Here is a 25,503-nt window from a genome sequence, read left to right as displayed (position 1 = left end):
TTAAAGAAAAAAAAAACAAAAACAGTATTGTTGAACCGGAATTCAAACTGTTCCACGAAGGCCTAATGGGCTCTTGGCTTGCCGGCTTTTCTACTTTTCTTTTTTTAAATCTGGCTTTTAGGAAAGTAACTTTATTCTGTTGACAGTCACATGCCCTCCACATCAACAGGATTTATGTCTTCCCCCCCGCCCCCAATGATTTCCAAAATTCATCTTTTAAATTGCCTTGAAATAGTCTGAGTGTGGGGCTGTCATTAAGTGTGTGTTGTTTAAATTTAAGTGGAAGAAGATGTATTTTTAGTCTGTACATTTTGGGGCAACACTGACTTACAAATGATTTTGAGGCTTGAGACTTTGAGCATTTGAAAATGCAACGTTGTTTTCAGTTTAGCAAATTTTAGTGGCTATGGAGCAACTCCAGATTGTGGTGAAGAGAATTGTAATGAAGAGGACTGACTTAATTGGTGTTATAACAGCAATGTACCTTGGGACTTCCTGCTTTAGATTAAGTATAAACCGCCACAGCTATTTAGCACAGCTGGAAATGCTGAGAAAAACTCATTAGATGTGCTTGAGACAGCTGTCATCGAAGGTTTGGTGTGGTTCTTGCAGTGAATGTTACTGCCCTTTCTTTCTGATGACTGAGTCACTACAACTGGATTAGCCATCATTTATGATTGATGTAAGCTGTAAAGAGTCTGTCTTTATTTAAAGGACAAGAGAAGAAAAGTATGAAGTAGTATTAATGATGTTGCTTTCAATTATATTAATAAGATTATAATTGTGAAGTTGTGGATAATTTTAATATAGGATGGTTTAAAAAATAGGTGGAACCAAAATTCTGAACAGTTAGCCATGTATATTAAAAGCTTAAGGATAATAGAATGTGTAATTCCCAAATCAAAGAGGAAAAATATAATACAAAGAGGAAAGACACCAGGGAAAGCAAGATAAATAAAAGGTTCAAAATTTAAAATGTGAAGCCAGTACCTCAGCAATAAAAATTAATGGATATGGAATACAGATTTTTAGATTGGATTTTAAAGACTAGATGTGTCCAAATTGTGTTCATTTGCAAGAGACTTGTTTAAGACATAATGATAGATTTTTGCTTCTGGACATGATGATATAACTGGTACTGGACTAGTCCTCCTGCTGTACACAGCTAGGAAACTATGCAAAATAGACAAAGCAGCTGTTTTCAGATACTGATCAATAGGCTACCCCAGACTGATCCAGGAAAGAGGTAAATCCTACAGTTGCCCCAGCTTTCTGCCTGGAGTTATTTTTTGGCCTCTGGCACAAGGAGGAGGAGCTCAGAGTATTGTAGTCTCACTGAGCTAAGGATCCAAAGATTGGAAATCAGGGAGATTGAAGCCACTGGAATTTGCAGGGCAGAGTAACAAAAGGAGGGAACTGCCCACTAAGAGTTTCAGGTATCTGCCTTGGAATCCCCTCATGTTTTCAGCTAACTGTTAAGCAGTGTGTGTGCTGACTGAGACTTTATGATTCAAGCTAAGAACTACTAGGGGGCTGTAAGCTGACAACTCCCAAAGGTTTAAAACAGCTGGGAGACGTTCACATTCTGACAAGTCAGAGGGGGAAGACTTTGTGAACACCCAGGGTATTCAGTTAGACCTCAGAGAGGCCATGCCTTAGCAGTGGGGCTGTATACCTTACCCAACAAACCTTTGAAAACAAGTCTTGAATGGATCAAGCTGATCTGCCAACAAATTAACTGCCGCAAAATGTTTTACAGGCAGACCAGAAAATAAAAGAAATCCAGACAACATTCAAAAGTCCAGAATCCAGTTAAAAAATAAAGTTATTTAAAAAAAAGTGACTTATAGCCAAGAGGAAAAATAGTCAATAGAAACAGATCCAGAAATAACAGAGTAGAATTAACATATAAGGACTTATAAAAAGCTATCATAAAAAAATACTTTTGAGAGATCTTTACTAAGTGTTAATATAATGAACAAAGAAATAGAAAATATAAAAATGAACCACATACTCTTCTAGAGTAAAAAATAAAACTCTGAAATGAAAAATTATCTGTTTATAGCACTTTAGATGCTATAAAAGAAAATGCAAAAGTTGAAGACAGGACAATCAAAACTAAACCACAAAGAGAAACTAAAACAAAAAGGGATACATTTCGTTGACCTGTGGAACAGTACCAAGTTATGTAACAGTATGTATTTGAAGTTCTAGAATAGGGGTGAGAGGACAAAAAATATGTACATGAGAAATAAATGGCCAAAAATGTTACAAATTTGATAAAATACAGAAATCCACAGATTCAGGAAGCTCAATTAATCTCAAGCAGGGTAAACATCAAAGCCCGTTACAGAATAATCAATGTTCAGAAAGCCAAAGATAACAAAATACTAAAAGCAGCCAGAGGAGAAAACACATATTACATATAGAGAAACAAAGATAAGAAATGACACCAACTTTCCAGTGGAAACAGTGCAAGTCAGAAAACAGTGGAAAGATGCCTTCTTAATGGGGTTTACCTTGATTGCCATATTTAAAACTACAGCCTCGACTGGGCGCAGTGGCACTTTGGGAGGCCAAGGTGGGTGGGTCACCTTGAGGTCAGAAGTTCAAGACCAGACTGACCAACATGGTGAAACTCCGTCTCTACTAAAAATACAAAAATTAGCTGAGCATGGTGGTAGGCGTCTGTGATCCCAGCTACTCGGGAGGCTGAGGCAGGAGAATTGCTGGAACCCAGGAGGCAGAGATTGCAGGTTGGAGTGCCACTGCACTCCAGCCTGGGCTACAAGGTGAAACTCCATCTCAAAAAAAAAAAAAAATACAGCCCGACCACCATATCCTGTCTCCCTTACTCAGACCTGTTCATGTTTTCCATGGCATTTATCATAATATACTACATAATTCCATATTTATGTGTTCCTCTCTCTTAATAGAGGTAACATTTTTTCCTGATTTGTTTACTGATGTATCTTTAACACCTAGAAAAATGTCTTGCACAAAATAGCTGCTTAGCAAGTGTTTATTGAAGGAGCAAATGAAAGAATAACAGCTATTAGTCAGGGTTTACCAGAGAAAAGAGCTAATAGGATGTGTGTATGTGTGTATGTATGTATGTATGTATGTATGTATATACATAGAGAGGATTTGTTTAAGGAATTGGTTCACGTGATTGTGGAGCCTTGGCAAGTCCTAACCCTGCAGAGTAGGCCCACAGGCTGGAGACTCAAGGAAGAGTTATAGTTGAGTCCATAGGCAGTTGGCTGGCTGAATCCCTCCTATTCAGCAGAGGTCAGTGTTCTGTTAAGGCCATCAACTGATTGGATGAGTCCCACCCACATTATGGAGGGTGATCCGCTTTACCTGGTAAGTCTGCTCATTTAAAGGTAATCTTATCTTAAAAAAAAAAAAAAAACTTCACAAACATCTAAACTAACATCCAAATATCTGGGCACTATGACCTAACCAGATTGACATATAAAATTAACCCTCATAATAAGGGTATGGAACAACAGGAACTCACACAGTACTGCTAAGTAAGAGTGTAAGTTGGTACAACCACTTTGGAGAATAATTTGGCAACATCTCATAAAGTTGAATATGTGCATGTCCTACCACTGAGCAGTTTTACTTCTAGTTATATACACTGGGAAGCATTTTAGGTCACAAACATGTTCAAGAAATTTTCTAAAGTATGTAATAGTAAGAAAACAAATAATGTAGATGTTTATGAGTAGGATGATGGATCAACTAATGGTGGTATATTTCTAGATTGTAATACTATACAGCAGTTAAAACGAATGAACTAGATTTACACATATCAACATGGACTAATTATAAAACTTATATTGAATGAAAAAAATTAGTTGCAAAGGAATATGTATAGTTTGATACCACATTTTTTGTCAACTCAAAACAATAATACATTGTTTGTATTAGATTTTTTTATCAGGATTCTTTTTGCTACCTAACATTCTGCTGTTTATACTAACAAGGAAAGTCTCTGAGCCTAAGCCATTCATTTCTGAGATCTTGCAGTAGAAGGGACTAAAAATATGCATAAGCAGTTAGTTGTTCAGTAGAAACGTCAATGTGACCAGCGTGGACCGTAGTGAATTTCTTGCATCCATATCCATTTTGCTAATTCTTTTTTTTTTTTTTTTTTTTTTTTTTTTGAGGTGGAGTCTCACTTTGTTGCCTAGGCTGGAGTGCAGTGGCACCGTGTCAGCTCACTGCAACCTCCGTCTCCTGGGTTCAAGCAGTTCTCCTGCCTCAGTCTCCTGAGTAGCTGGGATTACAGGCATCCACCACCACGCCTGGCTAATTTTTATATTTTTAGTAGAGACAGGGTTTCATCATGTTGGCCAGGCTGGTCTTGAACTCCTGACCTCAGGTGATCCACCCCCACGCAGCCTCCCAAAGTGCTGAGATTACAGGCATGAACCACCGTGCCCAGCCCCATTTTGCTAATTTTTATTGAGAACAACAAACTTTAAATTATGCAACCCATGAGGAAACTTTAAAGTCAAGGATATTATATTCAAAATGATGGATTTCACGTATTTTCAGTTTAAATAATAGACTAGAAATTAAAATAAAAATTACATTGAAGTTATGACATTCAGTTACCTCTACTGATATTTTCAACTAAAATAATTCACTGTGTTTTGTTAAACTATGATTATGGGTGAAATAAGATAAAATTGATGTTCATCTTTTTATTCAGATGACTTTCTTATCAGATCATGAGTTTGGGGCAGAGACACTGCCTTTGAAAATTAACCTTAATTTTTTAACTTAATATTCAATAATGTTCTCACAAAAATAAATTCTAATTAGCCCCCTGCACTATTTTTTTTTTTTTCGTTTTTAGTTATCTGATGATGGCCGCTATGTCTTGTTGTCAATAAGGGAAGGATGTGATCCAGTAAACCGACTCTGGTACTGTGACCTACAGCAGGAATCCAGTGGCATCGCGGGTGAGTTATTTTTTCAGACACAGATAGTTATTCCAAGAAACTTCATTTAAAAAGTATTATTTTGGTCTATTAATTGATTTCCCAAGACCCTCTTCCATTCTACCACATCATGTCAGTGCATCTGATTTTTTTTCTTTTAGTACTATTCCATAAAATGAGGGAAAAGGGAATGAAACTGTTGGCTTTAGCATTTTCTCTGTAGATTGAGATTAGCCATACTTTCTGCACATAGTGTGAAAATATCCCGTGAGTATTGCACATGAAGACCGTGAAGGAGAAGCTGACCCTTTTGGTCTGTAACTATTTAGATTTAATGGTGCAGCTGGGCATAGTGGCATCATACCTGCAATCCTAGGGGCTCAGGAGGCTGAGGCAGGAAGACAGCTTGGGGCCAGGAGTTGGAGACCAGCCTGGGCAACATAGCCAGACCCTGTCTTTAAAGTAAACAAAAAAGCCATAATGTTGCAAAATGTCACAGGCAAGGGTTATTAGACCAATGGGAATTGGCTAGATTAATGTAATCAGTAGAGTGGCCCTCAGTACTTAGGAAAAGAACAGCCTGTGTTTGCTTGCCAAAGCCTTACATATCATGATAAGCATAGAACCAGCCAGTTACAAATTCTGGAGATGGCTTATTTTAAATGTTGTTCTCTTCCACCATCTCTATCATACCAGCACTATCATCAAGCACAGAAACTTTTTAGCTGCACAATTTACTATGCTGAAAATTCCCAGACTCAGAAGTCCTGTCAGACGTACTGGCACCCCAATAAGGACAGACACTAAGCTAATTACATTATCTTCTAGTTAGTGTAAAATAAATAATATTTTAGAGAGGGTTGACCTAGATTTTCAGAATACTAAGTGCATTTCTGTAATCATGTATTTACCTCATTATTAGTTTCTAATCTGTGTTACATTGTGATACGAAAATATTTGTCTAATTGAGCATTGCATCATTTTTAAACTTCTCTGAGCAAGATCTGCATCCTAACATTAGATAACTACAGAGCACCATTCACACATATACCAGGGTGAAGTCAGCAACTTTTTTCCTAGAGTTAAATATGTATCAATTTAATAAAACTGAGTATTTTTTTCTATTAAGAAAAAGAGATACATCCATCTTGGTATCAAGAAACCAGCATCGGCCACATCAGTGTTTGCATTCTCTGTCAGGGCAAACCACCATCCAGGAATTGTTCGCTTGAGTTGCAAGCATAGGTCTTCATAGAACTGAGCAAACCTTTTAAGATTGAGCCTGAACGAATCAGTGACATGAGACATTATGGTGCTGTTATCCTGCACACGTTCCAAATATAGAGAATAAAATTCTGTCCATATATTTATATACCAGACTGCTATTGCTGTATCCACTTTAATAAGGCATTATAATTTTTTTTTTTTTTTTTTTTTTGAGACAGAGTCTCGCTCTGTCGCCCAGGCTGGAGTGCAGTGGCGCAATCTTGGCTCACTGCAAGCTCCGAATAAGGCATAATAATATTTTGAGTGAAACTTCCAAGTGCTGGCAAAACTCATGGAAACCCTCCTTGTTTTCCCCCAACCTCTGGGTCCTTATCTTTCCCCTGCAACCCAGTTATTTTATTATTACAGTGTTAGCATTTAGAGAAGAGAGTACTCAAGAGATTGGGATTCCAAAAGGAAGACAGTACAGAGGTGCAGTAGGCTCTCAAAACCCAAATTCTAGATAGTGTAGCTAAGAATGAATATGAAGAAGAAAAAAGAGGAGCATCTAAGAAACTCTTAATGGCCATGATCCATTCAGAGCTCCAGGGAAGCCTCAGCTCTGCTCTTAAGGCCTTCCAACTGATTGAGTCAGGCCCACTCAGATTATCCAGGATAATCTCTCTTCATTAAAGTCAATGGATTATGGGCTTAATCCCATCTACAAAATACTTTCACAGCAACACCTATATTTGTGTTTGATTGATTAACGAGGGACACTAGCCTAGCCAAGTTGATAGCAAAAAGACCATCACAGTGAGCTCATGGAACAAACAAGTCCAGTGGTACTAACCTGATCTGTCAGTGTTAGGGTTTCACTGATGCATTTGGCAAAGTATGTCATATCCTGTGGACCAGAAAGCAGAATATGAAGAGAATAACATAGGATAGGTGGATTTGAAGCTGTTGAGCTGCATACTGATGAACTGGATCAGCATTCTGCAGTGGTAGCTTCTAGGTTCCAGGTGTAGCACTGAGCCCGTTATCTTTTTTCTGATTATTGCTTTGCTAGCATTACATTTGTGGATAACAAAAACTTCAGAGTAATTCTTTTGAATGGTGGCCCTGGGATTCTGAAAGTTCTCAACAATTGCAGTTATTCAGCAGGCGAATATCAGTTTTCATTCTTAGGTTCAAAAATCAATTGTGTGGGACGGGATTAGAGAACTATTGTTTGTTTGCTTTTTAATTGATCACTGGTTTCATTTTGAATCGATGATTGTGACTATTTAGAGAAACAAGTATTGTGTGTGATTATTTTACTATTGAAAAGATTAAGTAAATTTAGTCTATAAAAGGGGAGACATAGCAGATTGAGATAGGGATCATTAAATTAAGGAAAAAAATGGTTCCTGTTAATTACAGTTGGATATATTGGGATAATAACCATAGCCTTTCAAATCAGATTTGAATTTTAATCTCAGCTCCGCCACTAAATAACTGGTTACCCTGTTAAAGTTTTTTTTTTTCTCTCCCTTAATATTTCCATGTCTGCAAATAAGGAAATAATATCTACTTCATAGGGAATTGTGAGGAATAATGAAAATGCAAAGAAAAGAACTTAGCAGGGTTTCTGGCATGCAGTGAGTTCTCAAGTATTCTTTCATTTTTTCTTTGTTTCTTGACTGAAAGAGGAATATTTAGAATCACCGTACTTTAGTTTTAGGTAGCTTAGAAAACTAGATTGAGGACACCAAAAAAAAAAAAGGTCTATCTTCAGATTCAAAGCTGCTCTAAATACAGATTTTCAAATTAACTTGTTTTCTGCAAAGCCAGATTCATAATCACAAAAGAGGAGACTGTGAGGGAACATGTCTAATTGCGCAGGTTGGTAATTGAAAATTCAGGGGTCTATATACCCAGTTGATGACCATGACTAACTCCTAGGATCTTTTTTGCTTTTTTTTTTTTTTTTTACGTGCTTCCCCAATTTTGTTACCCTCTTTACACTAAAAATAGAATAATTAACATTTAACTTAAATACTAAATGCACTAGTTAACTTGAATGTTAGATGACTTAGACCTGAACAACTGGTGCCTGAAAACTCAATCCATGTTGTGAAACCTCAAATTTTATATTACTAAAATCTGTACCTCTTTTGATATCTTAAAGCTTTTCTGCTAGAATTTTAAGCTGTTTTCCCTTAAAGCCAGGGGGAATTATCAGCATTTTTTATAAATTATTTATATATTTAGGATACCACTCAATTGTCTTTTTTGAGGACTAAAGAATTTCACTTGGGTGGCTCATGTCACATTGCCATCATCTGTGTCTCCCAAGAAAACCTGCCCATGTGCATTTTGAAATGATAGCACAAAAAGCCCCCCAAAAAAGGCCAATGGCAATTTAATATCTTTTAAAAACCACATAGGGAGAAAAAACGAAATTAGCAGGATAGAAAATATCTTAGCAACTTGAAAGTTAAATGCGATCTGTAGGAATTAAAACTGGATTCATTTTATCAAGTAAGTATGGACTTCTGTTCTTTTGCTGCCTTATGGGAGGCGCTGTCTCTGTTGTTCTCTGCCTCTCTTTGGAGAACCTCATTTCTGCCATTTACATTTGCAGTATTTTCACTTAAGAATATGAACACATTTGTTGCAAGCTGTGGATCACATCCTTTACCCAGTAACTGCAATTGAGGCTGGCAATTGCTCCTTCTTACCTTTTCTGAACAGGTAGTTTCCATGACTCACCTCATGCATCACTGTATAGAAATGGAATTAGGCCTGTCATCTGGGCTTTAGAAGCTTATATATAATAATTTTTCAGCTCTTCAGAACAGCTAAGCAGATAGTCTCCAAAGAGTCATGTCCTCTTCTCCACTGGCTTACCAGAGAAATGTGTGGAGTTACTACCTTCTTGCTTTGGGAGAAGAGAGGTCCCTGTCAGGGGCTACCAGGCTTCCTTGTACTTTATTTTTTTTTTTTTTTTGAGACGGAGTCTCGCTCTGTCACCCAGACTGGAGTGCAGTGGCATGATCTCAGTTCACTGCAACCTCCACCTCCCAAGTTCAAGCAGTTCTCCTTCCTCAGCCTCCCAAGTAGCTGGGACTACAGGCACATGCCACCATACCTGGCTAGTTTTTGTATTTTTCATAGAGATGGGGTTTCACCATGTTGGCCAGGCTAGTCTCAATCTCCTGACCTCGTGATCCACCTGCCTCAGCCTCCCAGAGTGCTGGGATTACAGGCGTGAGCCACTGCGCCCGGCCTTCTTTGTACTTTTGATAGGTACCTTTCTCTCCAGAGTTGCCCCTTCTCCTCCTTTCCCCCATTCTGATTTCCATTTCTCTCCATACAAAAGCACTTTGTGTGAGGATCCATGAGCTGCATGAGATTAAAGATGTCGCCTGTCTTGTTCCCCATGGAGTTGCCAGCACCTAGAGCAGTCCCTATTGGACTCACAGCAGGTGTGTACCAGCTTGTCTCAAATGACGTATCCCTTTAGGGATCCTTGTGCTCAGGTGGCCTTGCTTGATAAGCCGCCCTCCCTCTCTAACTGTTACTGCCTTCTGAGCATTTTGAATCTTTATCCCTGTGGCTTCCTAAATTTTTTTTCATTAAATTTTTGTCCTTTATTAAGCCCTGAGAATGATGGGTTCTTTTTTTCATTCCTGTATATTGTGTGAGCAGAAGATTTTTGCTTCTCTTATTCTGTTGCTTGTTTAACATCAAAAGTGAAGAAGTATCAAGGTAACATTAAAGACACCAGGCTAGCATGATGTTTTTTAGTTCTGGAGTAGAAAAGACAGCTGAGTCTTGACTCCTGTGATCCTTGATGTGATTCATGCCCACAGATTTGTTGAAATTAATTATCCTGAAGCTTACAAGAAAATAATTTGTCTGGATTTTCTTATATTTTCTGTACCTTTCTAATCAATATTATTTCTTTTGAAGTATGTATGTACTTTGTTTCCTAAGTTTGCTATAACCCTATTTTATTTATTTACTTTATTTAAATATAAAATAGAGATGGAGTCTCACTATATTGCCCAGGCTGGTTTCGAACACATGGGCTCAAGCAGTCCTCCTGCTTCAGCCTCCCAAAGTGCTGGGATTACAGGTGTGAGCCACTGTGTCTGACCTTATTTTGAATATATAAAAAGTTGCCTTATATACATTAGTTACATAGACAAAATTCAGAATAAATTTTTGAATATTTTCTGCAGTATGGGTAAGTATCAGGGCTCAGAGCTGTCTCTTTTTTCTCAAGTATGTGGACTTTAAAAATTTACATGAAAACTTAAGTTTCTGCCTTAAAAATATAAATACATTTAACTCAGGGATATATTTCTAAATAATTTTATTAGAAAAGCAGAAGATACTAATAACTTCTTTAAAATTTAACTTTGGTTACTTTTGTTGTCTACATTATAAACAGCTGTATGTAAGGTTCAGTCTAAAATGTAGGAGTACCTAAATCATATATTTAGTTATGAATTAGACATGCATTAATGTCCTACCCTGTGCCAGGCACTGTGTTGGGCACTTGTAATGACACATGGTAGCCCCTGCCCTTCAAGTGCTCCCCATCTGCTGGATGGTAAGATGTGGATATCATCAGTTCGAGGGAGTGTCTGACGGGCTGTGGCCCAGCGCACAGATCCAGGCTCAGACTTCCTCTCTCTTCTGTTTTCTTTCTTTTCTTCATTTTCTTTTCTCTTTGGTTCCTTAATTTTCCAGTAGAAAGTCAGGTACTTTATTCCCTGCTTTATAGGATAATAGCAGCAAAAAAGGAGCTGACCATTAGTCCCTGTCCTGAATACATTTTTTTTTTTCTGCACCTTCCGCCTCCTGGGTTCAAGTGATTCTCCTGCTTCAGCCTCTGGAGTAGCTGGGATTATCGGTGCCTGCCACCACACCCAGCTAATTTTGTATTTTTAGTAGTTGGCCAGGCTAGTCACAAACCCCTGACCTCAGGTGATCTGTCTGCCTCAGCCTCCCAAAGTGTTGGGATTACAGGCATGGGCCACTGCACCCGAACTACATTTAAAATTAATTATGTCAGAGGTTTTTAATAGAATTCTTAATAAGTGATTGTTAGGCGAAAAGAACCATAAGTCTGAAATCCTTAAAATGGGCCTAGAGCGGTCTTTGCTCATGTCACAGCATTTATGAGGAGTTTAGGGAGAAAAGGTGGATGGTGGTGACAAGCTGATTTCTGTAAGGAAATACCAGCTTACCTGGGATTTGCCCAAACTTTCACTAACCTGTCTGTGCTTTTCCTTCTTTTGCTAAAAGTTTGATTGTTTTAGATTGATAAAGTATTCAGTACCTACCATATTTTTATTTTAAGGCTTTCGTGTCATTAAAGAAAATTGGCTTTTTCCTGCATTAGGAATTAAATTTGCATTACATGCTAACACATAACCATAAAAGGAAATCTGGTATTTAGCAGACATGTAGATTGGTCATTTCACCATCTCTGACTAATGCAGCTCTTATTTTTAGGTAGCAGAGATGATATTGACTGTTTTGTTCTTGCCTGGCAGGGCTGGACATTCTTTAGGCGTAGAGTGGAAAAGGAGAGATAAACCTTCGAGAAGCTTTAAGCAAAGGAGCTGTCCAAAGCTTAGCAAAGTCATCTGAGTGCTAAAAGCAAACCAACAAGGGAGGAGGGCCTCAGAGAGAAGACAGGGAGTTGGTAGGAAATCTGCGTGTCAGAGTGGGAATGCGGAAAAACAAAAAAGAATTGGGACATCAAAAGACAGTATAAAAACAAGACCCAAAATAGCAAATTTGATATAAAAGACAAAATACTAGTGATAAAATGAGTATTTATACTAATTTTAAAACATGTTCGGTTTACTTTTGTCACTTGAACACTGGAGTATTTGGAATAATAGTTAATACTGTTTGTGTAACATTTCCTGTGTGTCAGGTTCTGAGCTACAAATGTAGGCATCTCATTCAGTCTTCTCAACAGCTTCCAAGGAGCACGAATTATTATCCCCAGGAAACTGAGGCTGGTGAGGCCAACTAGCTTTCCTAATGCCATTTACAGATTTGGATCCATGTCAGCTTAACTCCCAAGCCTGCGTTCTAACTGTTAATCATGTGGCAGACTGAGACAGAAGGAAGCCATTCAGGACAACAGCAGCCCGTGCGCCCTGCAGCCTCAGTGGCTGACCACTCCTTGCATTTGTCGTCGTGACATGTCCAGCCCTTAGAGTTTTTGTAAAGTATAAAAGCACTTTAGCTGCCATTATTAGGGAGCTTGCACAGCATTTTCTGTGAAATGTAGTTAATATAGTTTAGTTGATGACTTTTCAAAGAAAGTAACAAAAGTAGGACTTTGCTCTAGGAAAAGCATAAGATAATTTATTTTAAACTAATCTTCACTCAATAAATGAATCAGTCCCCACCAAGAAGCAGGTTTATAAAAAGTAATTTTAACATTTGAATGTAGAGAGGTTTGGGAATTGAAAATTCTTTTGGCTTCGAGTGAATAATGCCACTTTATAGACAAAAGAACCTCAGAGAAGGTAGGCAAAAAGTGAAAGAGTTAAAGAGTTAAATCATGTTTCTTTTTAAAAAGTAATTTTCCTGTTTTCCATTTAAATCAACAGTGTTCTAACTTGCGAGTAGCAAAAGTGAATGAGCCCCATTGTTGAACTGGAATATACCTTTTCTCTTGATTTATTTCTCTACCAAAGCCCTGTAGAACAAGGTTTCAGGAGAGCAAAAGAATTTCAAGAGCTCTCATGCAAAACATCTGGCCCTGTGAGGGCCTATACTTTGGACTATTTTTCCAATTTTATAGCTAGACTTTTGTGAATCCAGCCACATTCCTTATTCTAAATGAGCTTATGACTTGTACTGTGTATTTATGGCTAAGGTTAATGCTTCAGAATTTGGTGGCAGACAATAACGTACACCTTTCTGTTGTTTTTTGTTCATTGGAGCTTGAATGATTTTTTTTTTTACTTTTTTTTAAATTATACTTTAAGTTCTAGGGTACATGTGCACAACGTGCGGGTTTGTAACATATGTATACATGTGCCATGTTGGTGTGTTGCATCCATTAACTCGTCATTTACATTAGGTGTATCTCCTAATACTCTCCCTCCCGCCTCCCCCACCCCACAACAGGCCCCCGGTGTGTGATGTTCCCCATCCTGTGTCCAAGTGTTTTCTCATTGTTCAGTTCCCACCTATGAGTGAGAACATTCAGTGTTTGGTTTTCTGTCCTTGTGATAGTTTGCTGAGAATGATGGTTTCCAGCTTCATCCATGTCCCTACAAAGGACATGAACTCAACCTTTTTTATTTTTTTTATTTTTTTATTTTTTTTGAGACGGAGACTCACTCTGTCTCCCAGGCTGGAGTGCAGTGGCGCGATCTCAGCTCACTGCAAGCACCACCTCCCAGGTTCATGCCATTCTCCTGCCTCAGCCTCCTGAGTAGCTGAGACTACAGGCGCCCGCCAGCACGCCCGGCTAATTTTTTTGTGTTTTTTTTAGTGGAGACGGGGTTTCACCATGTTAGCCAGGATGGTCTTGATCTCCTGACGTCATGATCCGCCTGCCTCGGCCCCCCAAAATGCTGGGATTACAGGTGTGAGCCACTGCGCCCAGCCAAACTCGTCCTTTTTTGTGGCTGCATAGTTTTCCATGGTGTATATGTGCCACATTTTCTTAATCCAGTCTATCATTGATGGACATTTGTGTTGGTTCCAGTTCTTTGCTATTGTGAATAGTGTCACAATAAACATGTGTGCATGTGTCTTTATAGCAGCATGATTTATAATCCTTCGGGTATATACCCAGTAATGGGATGGCTGGATCAAATGGTATTTCTACTTCCAGATCCTTGAGGAATTGCCACACTGTCTTCCACAATGGTTGAACTAGTTTACAGTCCCGCCAACAGTGTAAAAGTGTTCCTGTTTCTCCACATCCTCTCCAGCATCTGTTGTTTCCTGACTTTTTAATGATCGCCATTCTAACTGGTGCGAGATGGAATCTCATTGTGGTTTTGATTTGCATTTCTCTGATGGCCAGTGATGATGAGCATTTTTTCATGTATCTGTTGGCTGCATAAATGTCTTCTTTTGAGAAGTGTCTGTTCATATCCTTCACCCACTTGTTAATGGGGTTGTTTGATTTTTTTATTGTAAATTTAAGTTCTTTGTAGATTCTGGATATTAGCCCTTTGTCAGATGAGTAGATTGTAAAAATTTTCTCCCATTCTGTAGGTTGCCTGTTCACTGTGATGGTAGTTTCTTTTGCTGTGCAGAAGCTCTTTAGTCTAATTAGATCCTATTTGTCAATTTTGGCTTTTGTTGCCATTGCTTTTGGTGCTTTAGCCATGAAGTCCTTGCCCATGCCTATGTCCTGAATGGTATTGCCTAGGTTTTCTTCTAGGGTTTTTATGGTTTTAGGTCTAACATTTAAGTCTTTAATCCATCTTGAATTAATTTTTGTATAAGGTGTAAGGAAGGGATCCAGTTTCAGCTTTCTACATATGGCTAGCCAGTTTTCCCAGCACCATTTATTAAATAGGGAATCATTTCCCCATTTCTTGTTTTTGTCAGGTTTGTCAAAGATCAGATGGTTGTAGATGTGTGCTATTATTTCTGAGGGCTCTGTTCTGTTCCATTGGTCTATATCTCTGTTTTGGTACCAGTACCATGCTGTTTTGGTTACTGTAGCCTTGAAGTATAGTTTGAAGTCAGGTAGCGTGATGCCTCCAGCTTTGTTCTTTTGGCTTAGGATTGTCTTGGCAATGCGGCCTCTTTTTTGGTTCCATATGAACTTTAAAGTAGGTTTTTCCAGTTCTGTGAAGAAAGTCATTGGTAGCTTGATGGGGATGGCATTGAATCTATAAATTACCTTGGGCAGTATGGCCATTTTCACAATATTGATTCTTCCTATCCATGAGCATGGAATGTTCTTCCATTTGTTTATGTCCTCTTTTATTTCGTCGAGCAGTGGTTTGTAGTTCTCCTTGAAGAGATCCTTCACATCCCTTGTAAGTTGGATTCCTAGGTATTTTATTCTTTTTGTAGCAATTGTGAATGGGAGTTCACTCATGATTTGGCTCTCTGTTTGTCTGTTATTGGTGAATAGGAATGCTTGTGATTTTTGCACATTGACTTTGTATCCTGAGATTTTGCTGAAGTTGCTTACCAGCTTAAGGAGGTTTTGGGCTGAGATGATGGGGTTTTCTAAATATACAATCCTGTCATCTGCAAACAGGGATAATTTGACTTTCTCTTTTCCTAACTGAATACCTTTTATTCTTTCTCCTGCCTGATTGCCCTGGGCAGAACTTCCAACAGTATGTTGAATGGGAGTGGTGAGAGAGGGCGTCCCTGTCTTGTGCCAGTTTTCAATGGGAATGCTTCCAGTTTTTGCCCATTCAGTATGATATTGGCTGTGGATTTGTCATAAATAGCTCTTATTATTTTGAGATACGTCCCATCGTTACCTAATTTATTGAGAGTTTTTAGCATGAAGGCTGTTGAATTTTGTCAAAGGCCTTTTCTGCATCTATTGGGATAATCATGTGGTTTTTGTCTTTGGTTCTGTTTATATGATGGATTACATTTATTGATTTGTGTATGTTGAACCAGCCTTGCATCCCAGGGATGAAGCCCACTTGATCGTGGTGGATAAGCTTTTTGATGTGCTGCTGGATTCGGTTTGCCAGTATTTTATTGAGGATTTTTGCATCAATGTTCATCAGGGATATTGGTCTAAAATTCTCTTTTTTTGTTGTGTCTCTGCCAGGCTTTGGTATCAGGATGATGCTGGCCTCATAAAATGAGTTAGGGAGGATTCCCTCTTTTTCTATTGATTGGAATAGTTTCAGAAGGAATGGTACCAGCTCCTCTTTGTACCTCTGGTAGAATTCGGCTGTGAATCCATCTGGACCTGGACTTTTGTTGGTTGGCAGGCTATTAATTATTGCTTCAATTTCAGAGCCTGTTATTGGTCTATTCAGGGATGCAACTTCTTCCTGGTTTAGTCTTGGGAGGGTGTATGTGTCCAGGAATTAATCCATTTCTTCTAGATTTTCTAGTTTATTTGCAAAGAGGTGTTTATAGTATTCTCTGATGGTAGTTTGTATTTCTGTGGGATCGGTGGTGATATCCCCTTTATCATTTTTTATTGCATCTATTTGATTCTTCTCTCTTTTCTTCTTTATTAGTCTTGCTAGCGGTCAATCAATTTGGTTGATCTTTTCAAAAAACGAGTTCCTGGATTCATTGATTTTTTTGAAGGGTTTTTTGTGTCTCTATCTCCTTCAGTTCTTCTCTGATCTTAGTTATTTCTTGCCTTCTGCTAGCTTTTGAATGTGTTTGCTCTTGCTTCTCTAGTTCTTTTAATTTTGATGTTAGGGTGTCAGTTTTAGATCTTTCCTGCTTTCTCTTGTGGGCATTTAGTGCTGTACATTTCCCTCTACACACTGCTTTAAATGTGTCCCAAAGATTCTGATTTGTTGTGTCTTTGTTCTCATTGGTTTCAAAGAACATCTTTATTTCTGCCTTCATTTCGTTATGTACCCAGTAGTCATTGAGGAGCAGGTTGTTCAATTTCCATGTAGTTGAGCAGTTTTGAGTGAATTTCTCAATCCTGAGCTCTAATTTGATTGCACTGTGGTCTGAGAGACAGTTTGTTATAATTTCTGTTCTTTTACATTTGCTGAGGAGTGCTTTACTTCCAAGTATGTGGTCAATTTTGGAATAAGTGCGATGTGGTGCTGAGAAGAATGTATATTCTGTTGATTTGGGCTGGAGAGTTCTGTAGATGTCTATTAGGTCTGCTTGGTGCAGAGCTGAGTTCAATTCCTGGATATCCTTGTTAACTTTGTGTCTCATTGATCTGTCTGATGTTGACAGTGGGGTGTTAAAGTCTCCCATTATTATTGTGTGGGAGTCTAAGCCTCTTTGTAGGTCTCTAAGGACTTGCTTTATGAATCTGGGTGCTACTGTGTTGGGTGCATATATATTTAAGATAGTTAGCTCTTCTTGTTGAATTGATCCCTTTACCATTATGTAATGGCCTTCTTTGTCTCTTCTGATCTTTGTTGGTTTAAAGTCTGTTTTATCGGAGACTGGGATTGCAACCCTGCTTTTTTTGTTTTCCATTTGCTTGGTAGATCTTCCTCCATCCCTTTATTTTCAGCATATATATGTCTCTGCATGTGAGATGGGTCTCCTGAATATAGCACACTGATGTATCTTGACCCTTTATCCAATTTGCCAGTCTGTGTGTTTTAATTGGGGCATTATCCCATTTACATTTAAGGTTAATATTGTTATTTGTGAATTTGATCCTGTCATTATGATGTTAGCTGTTTATTTTCTCTGTTAGTTGATGCAGTTTCTTCCTAACATCAATGATCTTTACAATTTGGCATGTTTTTGCAGTGGCTGGTACTGGTTGTTCCTTTCCATGTTTAGTGCTTCCTTCAGGAGCTCTTGTAAGGCAGGTCTGGTGGTGACAAAATCTGTCAGCATTCGTTTATCTGTAAAGGATTTTCTTTCTCCTTCACTTATGAAGCTTAGTTTGGCTGGATATGAAATTCTGGGTTGAAAATTCTTTTCTTTAAGAATGTTGAATATTGGCCCCCACTCTCTTCTAACTTGTAGAGTTTCTGCCGAGAGATCAGCTGTTAGTCTGACGGGCTTCCGTTTGTGGGTAACCCGACCTTTCTCTCTGGCTGCCCTTAACATTTTTTCCTTCATTTCAACCTTGGTGAATCTGATAATTATGTGCCTTGGAGTTGCTCTTCTCAAGGAGTATCTCTGTGGCGTTCTGTGTATTTCCTGAATTTGAATATTGGCCTGCCTTGCTAGGTTGGGGAAGTTCTCCTGGATAATATCCTGCAGAGTGTTTTCCAACTTGGTTCCATTCTCCCCATCACTTTCTGGTACACGTGAAAAATCAGACTACATTTGTTCTTTTCACATAGTCCCATATTTCTTTGAAACTTTGTTCGTTTCTTTTTACTCTTTTTTTCTCTGAACTTCTCTTCTCGCTTCATTTCATTAATTTGATCTTCAATCACTGATACCTTTTCTTGCACTTGATCGAATCGGCTACTGAAGTTTGTGCATGCATCTTGTAGTTCTTGTGCCCTGGTTTTCAGCTCCATCAGGTCATTTAAGGTCTTCTCTACACTGTTTATTCTGGTTAGCCCTTCATCTAATCCTTTTTCAAGGTTTTTAGCTTCTTTGCGATGGGTTCGAATATCCTCCTTTAGCTCGGGGAAGTTTGTTGTTACCGATTGTCTGAAGTCTTCTTCTCTCAACTCGTCAAAGTCATCCTCCATCCAGCTTTGTTCCGTTGCTGGTGAGGAGCTGTGTTCCTTTGGAGGAGAAGAGGAGCTCTGATTTTTAGAATTTTCAGCTTTTCTGTTCTGGTTTCTCCCCATCTTTGTGGTTTTATCTACCTTTCGTCTTTAATGATGGTGACGTACAGATGGGGTTTTGGTGTGGATGTCCTTTCTGTTTGTTAGTTTTCCTTCTAACAGTCAGGACTCTCAGCTGCGGGTCTGTTGGAGTTTGCTGGAGGTCCACTCCAGATGCTGTTTGCCTGGGTATCACCAGCAGAGGCTGCAGAACAGCAAATGTTGCTGCCTGATCCTTCCTCTGGAAGCTTCATCTCAGAGGGGCACCTGGCCTTATGAGGTGTCAGTCAGCCCCTACTGGGAGGTACCTCCCAGTTAGGCTACTCGGAGGTCAGGGTCCCACTTTAGGAGACAGTCTGTCCGTTCTCAGATCTCAAACTCCATGCTGGGAGAACCACTACTCTCTTCAAAGCTATCACACAGGGACGTTTAAGTCTGCAGAAGTTTCTGCTGCCTTTTATTCAGCTATGCCCTACCCCCAGAGGTGGAGTCTACAGAGGCAGGCAGGCCTCCTTGAGCTGTGGTGGGCTCTACCCAGTTTGAGTTACCCAGCCGCTTTGTTTACCTACTCAAGCGTCAGCCATGGCAGATGCCCCTCCTCCAGCCTCACTGCCACCTTGCAGTTCAATCTCAGACTACTGTGCTAGCAGCAAGCAAAGCTCCGTGGGCGTGGGACCCTCCAAGCCAGGCGTAGGATATAATCTCCTGGTGTGCCGTTTGCTAAGACTGTTGGAGAAGCACAGTATTAGGGTGGGAGTGTCCCGATTTTCCAGGTACAGTCTGTCACGGCTTCCCTTGGCTAGGAAAGGGAATTCCCTGACCCCTTGCACTTCCTGGGTGAGGTGATGTCCTCCCCTGCTTCGGCTCATGTTCCGTGGGCTGTACCCACTGTCCAACAAGCCCCAGTGAGATGACCCGGTACCTCAGTTAGAAATATGGAAATCACCCGTCTTCTGTGTCACTCACGCTGGGAGTTGTAGACTGGAGCTGTTCCTATTTGGCCATCTTGGAACCTCCCTCCTGGAGTTTGAATAATTTTCATTTGTGCCACATCTTCAGGCTTACCTGATTAGACAGCAGTACTGAAGGAAATTTCTACTGTGCTTTGCCTTTGGTGCATACTTTAGTGACTTTGGATAGGGAGGGGTCATAACAAATATCACTGGCTCCAGGACCTTGTCAGGCAGAAACCATAAGGTGGTTACTTTGTGAAATAAAGGTTTCACATCAGGAAATGCTTTATTGTTGGGGGAACATTTAAGGAATCTGACATTTCACTGAGCCAAGATTTCGCGTCTACAAATGTCATAGTCCAGAAAATTGTTTCATTGTTCTTATTATAAACAAATGTACATTTCTTATTCTCTTCAAATTGTGTATTACCAGCTAATATTTTACTTAAATTGTTTTTCTTTTAAGGAATGGGGATTTTTTTTAAAAAGCATTGTTTTATGTACACCAAGATGAATTACCTTTGAGTGGATCACCTGCTGAGTAGTCTTTTGAGGGTAGTAATTTGTCACTGGATAAAAAAAGCTAATTGCAACTCAGATGCAGTTTATGAACCTTTTTTCAAGTTAGTTAAAAATTAGTTGTAACGATGTCTGTTTCTTGGAGTTTGGCAGCTTGTATACTCTGAATAACCTCCCAGTTGAAACAACTGAAATGTAAAAACTTTATAAAGCATCTTTCCAAATACATTGCTTAGTTGGCATGAAAGAAGGGAATCCATAAAGACCAAAGATGAAATGAAAGCAGGAATGCTGGAATGTGAGCTGGATTGTCCCTGAATGTTTCTGCTGGGGCAAGAGGAAAAGGGGGATAGGAAATAAAGCATAATTGGGAGTCAGCTGAGACATACTGTCAATGTAAGGATGACTGATAAAAATAAACTTGCCAGTGGAGGGGCTGGGGTTGGGGAGTGAACAGTAAGGAAACCTGCCTGTCTTTACCTAGGCACTAGGAGGGGTCGGGGAAGACAGGATGTGAATTCTCCTAAAACACGAGAAAGGCCATCACATGAGTGCAGGTTGACTTGGTTGTAGCAATGAGGTCCAAAATCCTCATGCCAAGAATTTAATTATAGTGCTGTCAGGTTGGTTGCATCCCAAGAGGCAAGAAAGGAAATGCACATCTCTGAAAGAGTGCTACTTCAACCCAGGCCTCCAAGAATTTCCACAAATCAGCGGTTCACAGTAAAGTCATAAATCAGATGAAGAAATTCACCAGCATGAGAAATTAGAGCCAGCAGAAACGCTGGCTGCTGGCCAGTCAAATTATCAGATTCCTAGTGAAAAACGAATACGGTAAATATACTTACACAGTGTGATGCTCCTTTTAAAAAATAAACAAGAAGCTTGGAAGGATGAGCAATAAATAAGATACTGTAAAAAATGACCAGCCAGATTTGGAAAATGACTAAGTAGAACTTCTAGAAATTAAAAAAAAGATTATTAACATTAAAAATTCAGTTATTAGGCTAAGGAGGAGATTAGACACAGCCAAAGCGATGATTAGTGAAACAGAATGCAGATATATAAAGAAACTACCTAGAATACAGCCCACCACGAGGTGGGCAAACATTGAGTTTATAGACCTGGAAGTTTATAGGCACAGAAAGAGCAGACTCTTTCCAAAAATAATAAACTACAGATTGAGACAAACCATTTTGCAGAAGACAACTAGAAAAGCTGGGGAAAATGCCTGTCTGAAGGCATCACATAGCTAATGAGAAAGTGAATAATAACTAGTCTAAGATACTACCCTGAGAATGCTGTAGCTATTTTAATATGAAAGTAGACTTTAAAGCAGAAGGCATCACTGGAGATAATACTTCAATAAAAGGTTCAATTCAGTTTTATTTAGATGTGATACTTCTTTGTATATCTAACATGATTACAAAATACAGGGAGCAAAATTTCATAGAAATATGAGCAAAACCAGACAAATCCACAGGCCTAGACAAACATTTTTTAATAGACCTTTTATATGACTGATGGAATGACTAAAAGAAATCAGTAAATATATAGAAGATTTGAACAATCTGATTAACAACGTAATAGGCATGTTTAGCATATGACACCCAACAACTTCAGAATACACACTCTTTTCAATAACATATGGGAATATTTTAGTTTATGTATATTTTCTTGAGACAGGGTCTCGCTCTGTCGCCCAGGCTGGCGTGCAGTGGTGTGATCTCAGCTCACTGCAACCTCCATCTCCTGGATTCAAGCAATTCTCTTGCCTCAGCCTCTCGAGTAGCTTGGATTACAGGTGTGTGCCACCATGCCTAGAAAATTTTTTGTATTTTTAGTAGAGACAGGGTTTCGCTATGTTGGCCAAGCTGGTCTCAAACTCCTGGCCTCAAGAGATCCACCTGCCTCAGCCTCCCGAAGTGCTGGGATTACAGGTGTGAGCCACCATAGCCAGCCTCAAATCACTTATTTTAAATTTGAGTTTTTATTAAGGGGAAGGTATTAATAGTTACTTTTATAATTTTTTTTTTTTTTTTTGAGACGGAGTCTCGCTCTGTCAGGCTGGAGTGCAGTGGCTCAGTCTCAATCTTGGCTCACTGCAAGCTCCGCCTCACGGGTTCATGCCATTCTCCTGCCTCAGCCTCCTGAGTAGCTGGGATTACAGGCACCTGCCACCACACCTGACTAATTTTTTTTGTATTTTTTAGTAAAGACGGGGTTTCACCGTGCCCAGGATGGTCTTAATCTCCCGACCTCATGGTCTGCTGGCTTTGTCCTCCCAAAGTGCTAGGATTACAGGCATGAGCCACTGCACCTGGCCCTGTAATATTTTTATATTTACTTATTATTCCCAGTTTACAGTTAAGAAAATGAGGCTTAACAAGGAATAAAGAGATTGCTCAAGGTCACCCAACTAAATAGTGTTAGAACTGGGGTTTTAATCCAAACATATATGACCACAGAACTCTATGGTGGAATTTATTTCCCTGTTAAGTTTAATTCAGTAACAAATTGTATGAAGATATGCTGCAGAGATGAATGAGATAATGAATGTAAAATTGCCTTGAGAGATTCAAGGAATGGAAATGAACTACCCAAATTAGTGTAGCAATTTCACTGTGAAATTAAAAGTAGATAATTGGAGAATAGCTAAGATCAGGCATTGCCTTTTAGTAGTTTAGAAGTCATAGAACTTTTTTGTTTATAGAACTTTTGAGATGTTCTCTGAACATCATCTGTGTCAAACACATGGTAAAACAGATGTTTTTCCAAGGGATTTTAGTGGTTTCAACTTTAAATATTAAAAGTGGCATTTAGTGAGCTATTTAAATGATGATGATACGGACATATTGAAGATTTACTTTAGTGATGATCATCTCTAGTTCTTAGTATTAAAGACTGGAAAATGTCCCTTTTATGCCATGCAAATTTTATTTTGTATATTTCAAGTTACCTGCCACTCAGTTTTGTGCCAAGTATGAAACAGTGAATGAAAAGACAAAAAATAAGCCAATAAATACATAATTGTATCTTGAGAAAGAGCTGGGCGCTAGGTTGTGTACGTGTAGTCCCAGCTACTCAGGATGCTGAGGCAGGGAGGATCTTAGGAGCCCAGGAGTTGGAGGTTGCAGTGAACTATGATCATGCCTGTGAATAGCCACTGTGTTCAAGCCTGGGCAATGTGGAGAGACCGTATCTCTTTTTTGTTGTTGTTATTGTTGTTGTTACAGAGTCTCGCTCTGCTCAGGCTGGAGTGAAGTGGCGCAATCTCAGCCCACTGCAACCTCCACCTTCTGGGTTCAAGCTGTTCCGTGCCTCAGCCACCTGAGTAGCTGGGATTACAGGCGTGTGCCACCATGCCCAGCTAATTTTTGTATTTTTAATAGAGACAGGGTTTCACCATGTTGGCCAGGCTGGTCTCAAACTCCTGACCTCAAGTGATCTGCCTTTCCTGGCCCCCCAAAGTGCTGTGATTACAGGCATGAGCCATTGCGCCCAGCCGAGAGACCTCATCTTTTAACAAAAATAAATAAATGAATAGATCTTGAGAGAAGTGCTGTGAAGAAACAAACTGGGTGCCGATTAAAAGTGGCATCTAATAAAGGCCAATGCCAGTAAAGGACAGGGAGTGAGGCAAGTGTTGGAACCATCTGAAGTTGGCTAAGTGGGAAAGGACTGTAGCATGCAAGACCATGGGAAGGAATTTGGATTTTATTTCAAGTATAATGGAGAAGTCATTGAAAGTTTCTAAGGGCACTAACATGGATCAGTTTAGAAGATTGAGATACTGTGGTGGCTGCCATACTGAGAAAATCAAGAGTGACAATGGGAAGACCAGGCAGGAAGCTAATGCTATAGACCAAGAATTCTCAGACTTGGAACTATTGACCTTTTTAGCTGCCTGCTAATTTGTTATAGGGCTGTCCTGTGCATTGCAGAATCTCTGGTCTCTACCCTTTAGGTGCCAGTGGTAGCCCCACCCTCAAGTTGTGACAGCCGAAAATGTCTCCAGACATTTTCAGATGTTGCCTGGGGGTGAAAGTGTCCGTGGTTGGAAGCCACTGCTGTAGAACACAAAGACTTGGGAGGGAGGCGACGACTTGGAATGCTGTGATGGCAGGAGAGGTGGAGAGAAGTGCCCAGATTTGAGGCTGGCTCAGTTAGAAGAGGATTTACCAGATCTTGTGGGGGTGATGGGCCGGGAAGAGAGGTCCTTCATTCTCCCCTCCTTGCCGGGTTTTTCAGGGGCTCCTTAGCATTTTTCAATTCACCCACAACTGGTTCTTGCTCCTTTTCATGCCCTAGATCTTCCAGATATCTCTGCTTTATGTTTTGAGGATAAGAAAGATCCACCCTCCTCTCCCTACACACAAAGCAACACCATTTTTAAACATTAAAGAGATGATGAGAATGCTTGGTCTCTTGCCAGGAATCCTAAAGTGGGTAAAACTGATCGACAACTTTGAAGGAGAATATGACTACGTGACCAATGAGGGGACGGTGTTCACATTCAAGACAAATCGCCAGTCTCCCAACTATCGCGTGATCAACATTGACTTCAGGGATCCTGAAGAGTCTAAGTGGAAAGTACTTGTTCCTGAGCATGAGAAAGATGTCTTAGGTGAGAACACGTTACTTGAAAATTGTGCTCTTGTTTTTGAAGAGAACATCAACAAGTAAGTGCGTCTCTCATTCTCTAGTGACCTGTTACAAGGTATAAAACCTTCAACCTGTAATCATCAGGAATGAAGTGTCTAAATAGTTCATCCAAGTTTTCATTGTGTGATATCTTTGTAGCTTAGTACTATATCATGTAGAAATGCAAGGTCTTCATAAAAATTGTAAAGGTAGGATTTCAGACTTCCAAAGTACTGCTTTTTAAAAAAAATATATCAGTTGTCTTTGTATACTTAATATCTGGCAATAATCACGAACATTTAATTTTTAAAACTGTTTAGATTTAGAATCCTTAGCTTTAAGCTTTTGATTAACCTTTGGCTATTTGCATTATCCCTGTTGTTGATCTTAGTGTGGATTTAGAGCCCTCTTATTAGAAAAGGGAATAGACTATTGTCAGATTGAATTGAAACCATCGCAGTTGCTGCTTTGTGCAGTGAACTACATTAACCTCTTGAGAACGTCACTTCCATATCAGTCGTGTATCACAGAGAGCCTTTCAGTTCCCTTTTATTCATTCTCTGTGATTTTTCCAAAAATAATATGCTGCTTTGTAAGTTATTTATTGCATGAAAGTTGATTTTGACTACAATAAAACTCATTAATTTGGGGACAGTTTTTTACACAAAAGAAGAATTCAGTACTATTAAGCCAATGATGTTACTTGGTGGTGGTGAACTGCTGCTGCTGGGTAGAATGATGATAAAATATAAAATAGGACCATTTAGAAATGCAAAATATATGGTATATAATGAGGAAAAA

General features: G+C 39.3%; 1 protein-coding gene across 1 annotated transcript in view; it reads left to right on the top strand.

Annotated features, from left to right (window-relative positions):
* Positions 1 to 25,503, top strand: part of PREP (prolyl endopeptidase) — a 125,737-nt gene that overhangs the window by 44,769 nt on the left and 55,465 nt on the right. The window contains exons 7-8 of the mRNA XM_032155906.2: positions 4,874 to 4,979; positions 24,494 to 24,685. Coding sequence (XP_032011797.1) covers positions 4,874 to 4,979; positions 24,494 to 24,685 — 298 coding nt within the window. The remainder of the gene's footprint in view (positions 1 to 4,873; positions 4,980 to 24,493; positions 24,686 to 25,503) is intronic.

Source organism: Hylobates moloch, unplaced genomic scaffold (genome assembly GCF_009828535.3).
Source record: "Hylobates moloch isolate HMO894 unplaced genomic scaffold, HMol_V3 SCAFFOLD_2, whole genome shotgun sequence".
Classification (NCBI taxonomy): domain Eukaryota; kingdom Metazoa; phylum Chordata; class Mammalia; order Primates; family Hylobatidae; genus Hylobates; species Hylobates moloch.
This window is presented reverse-complemented; position numbering and strand designations above follow the sequence as displayed.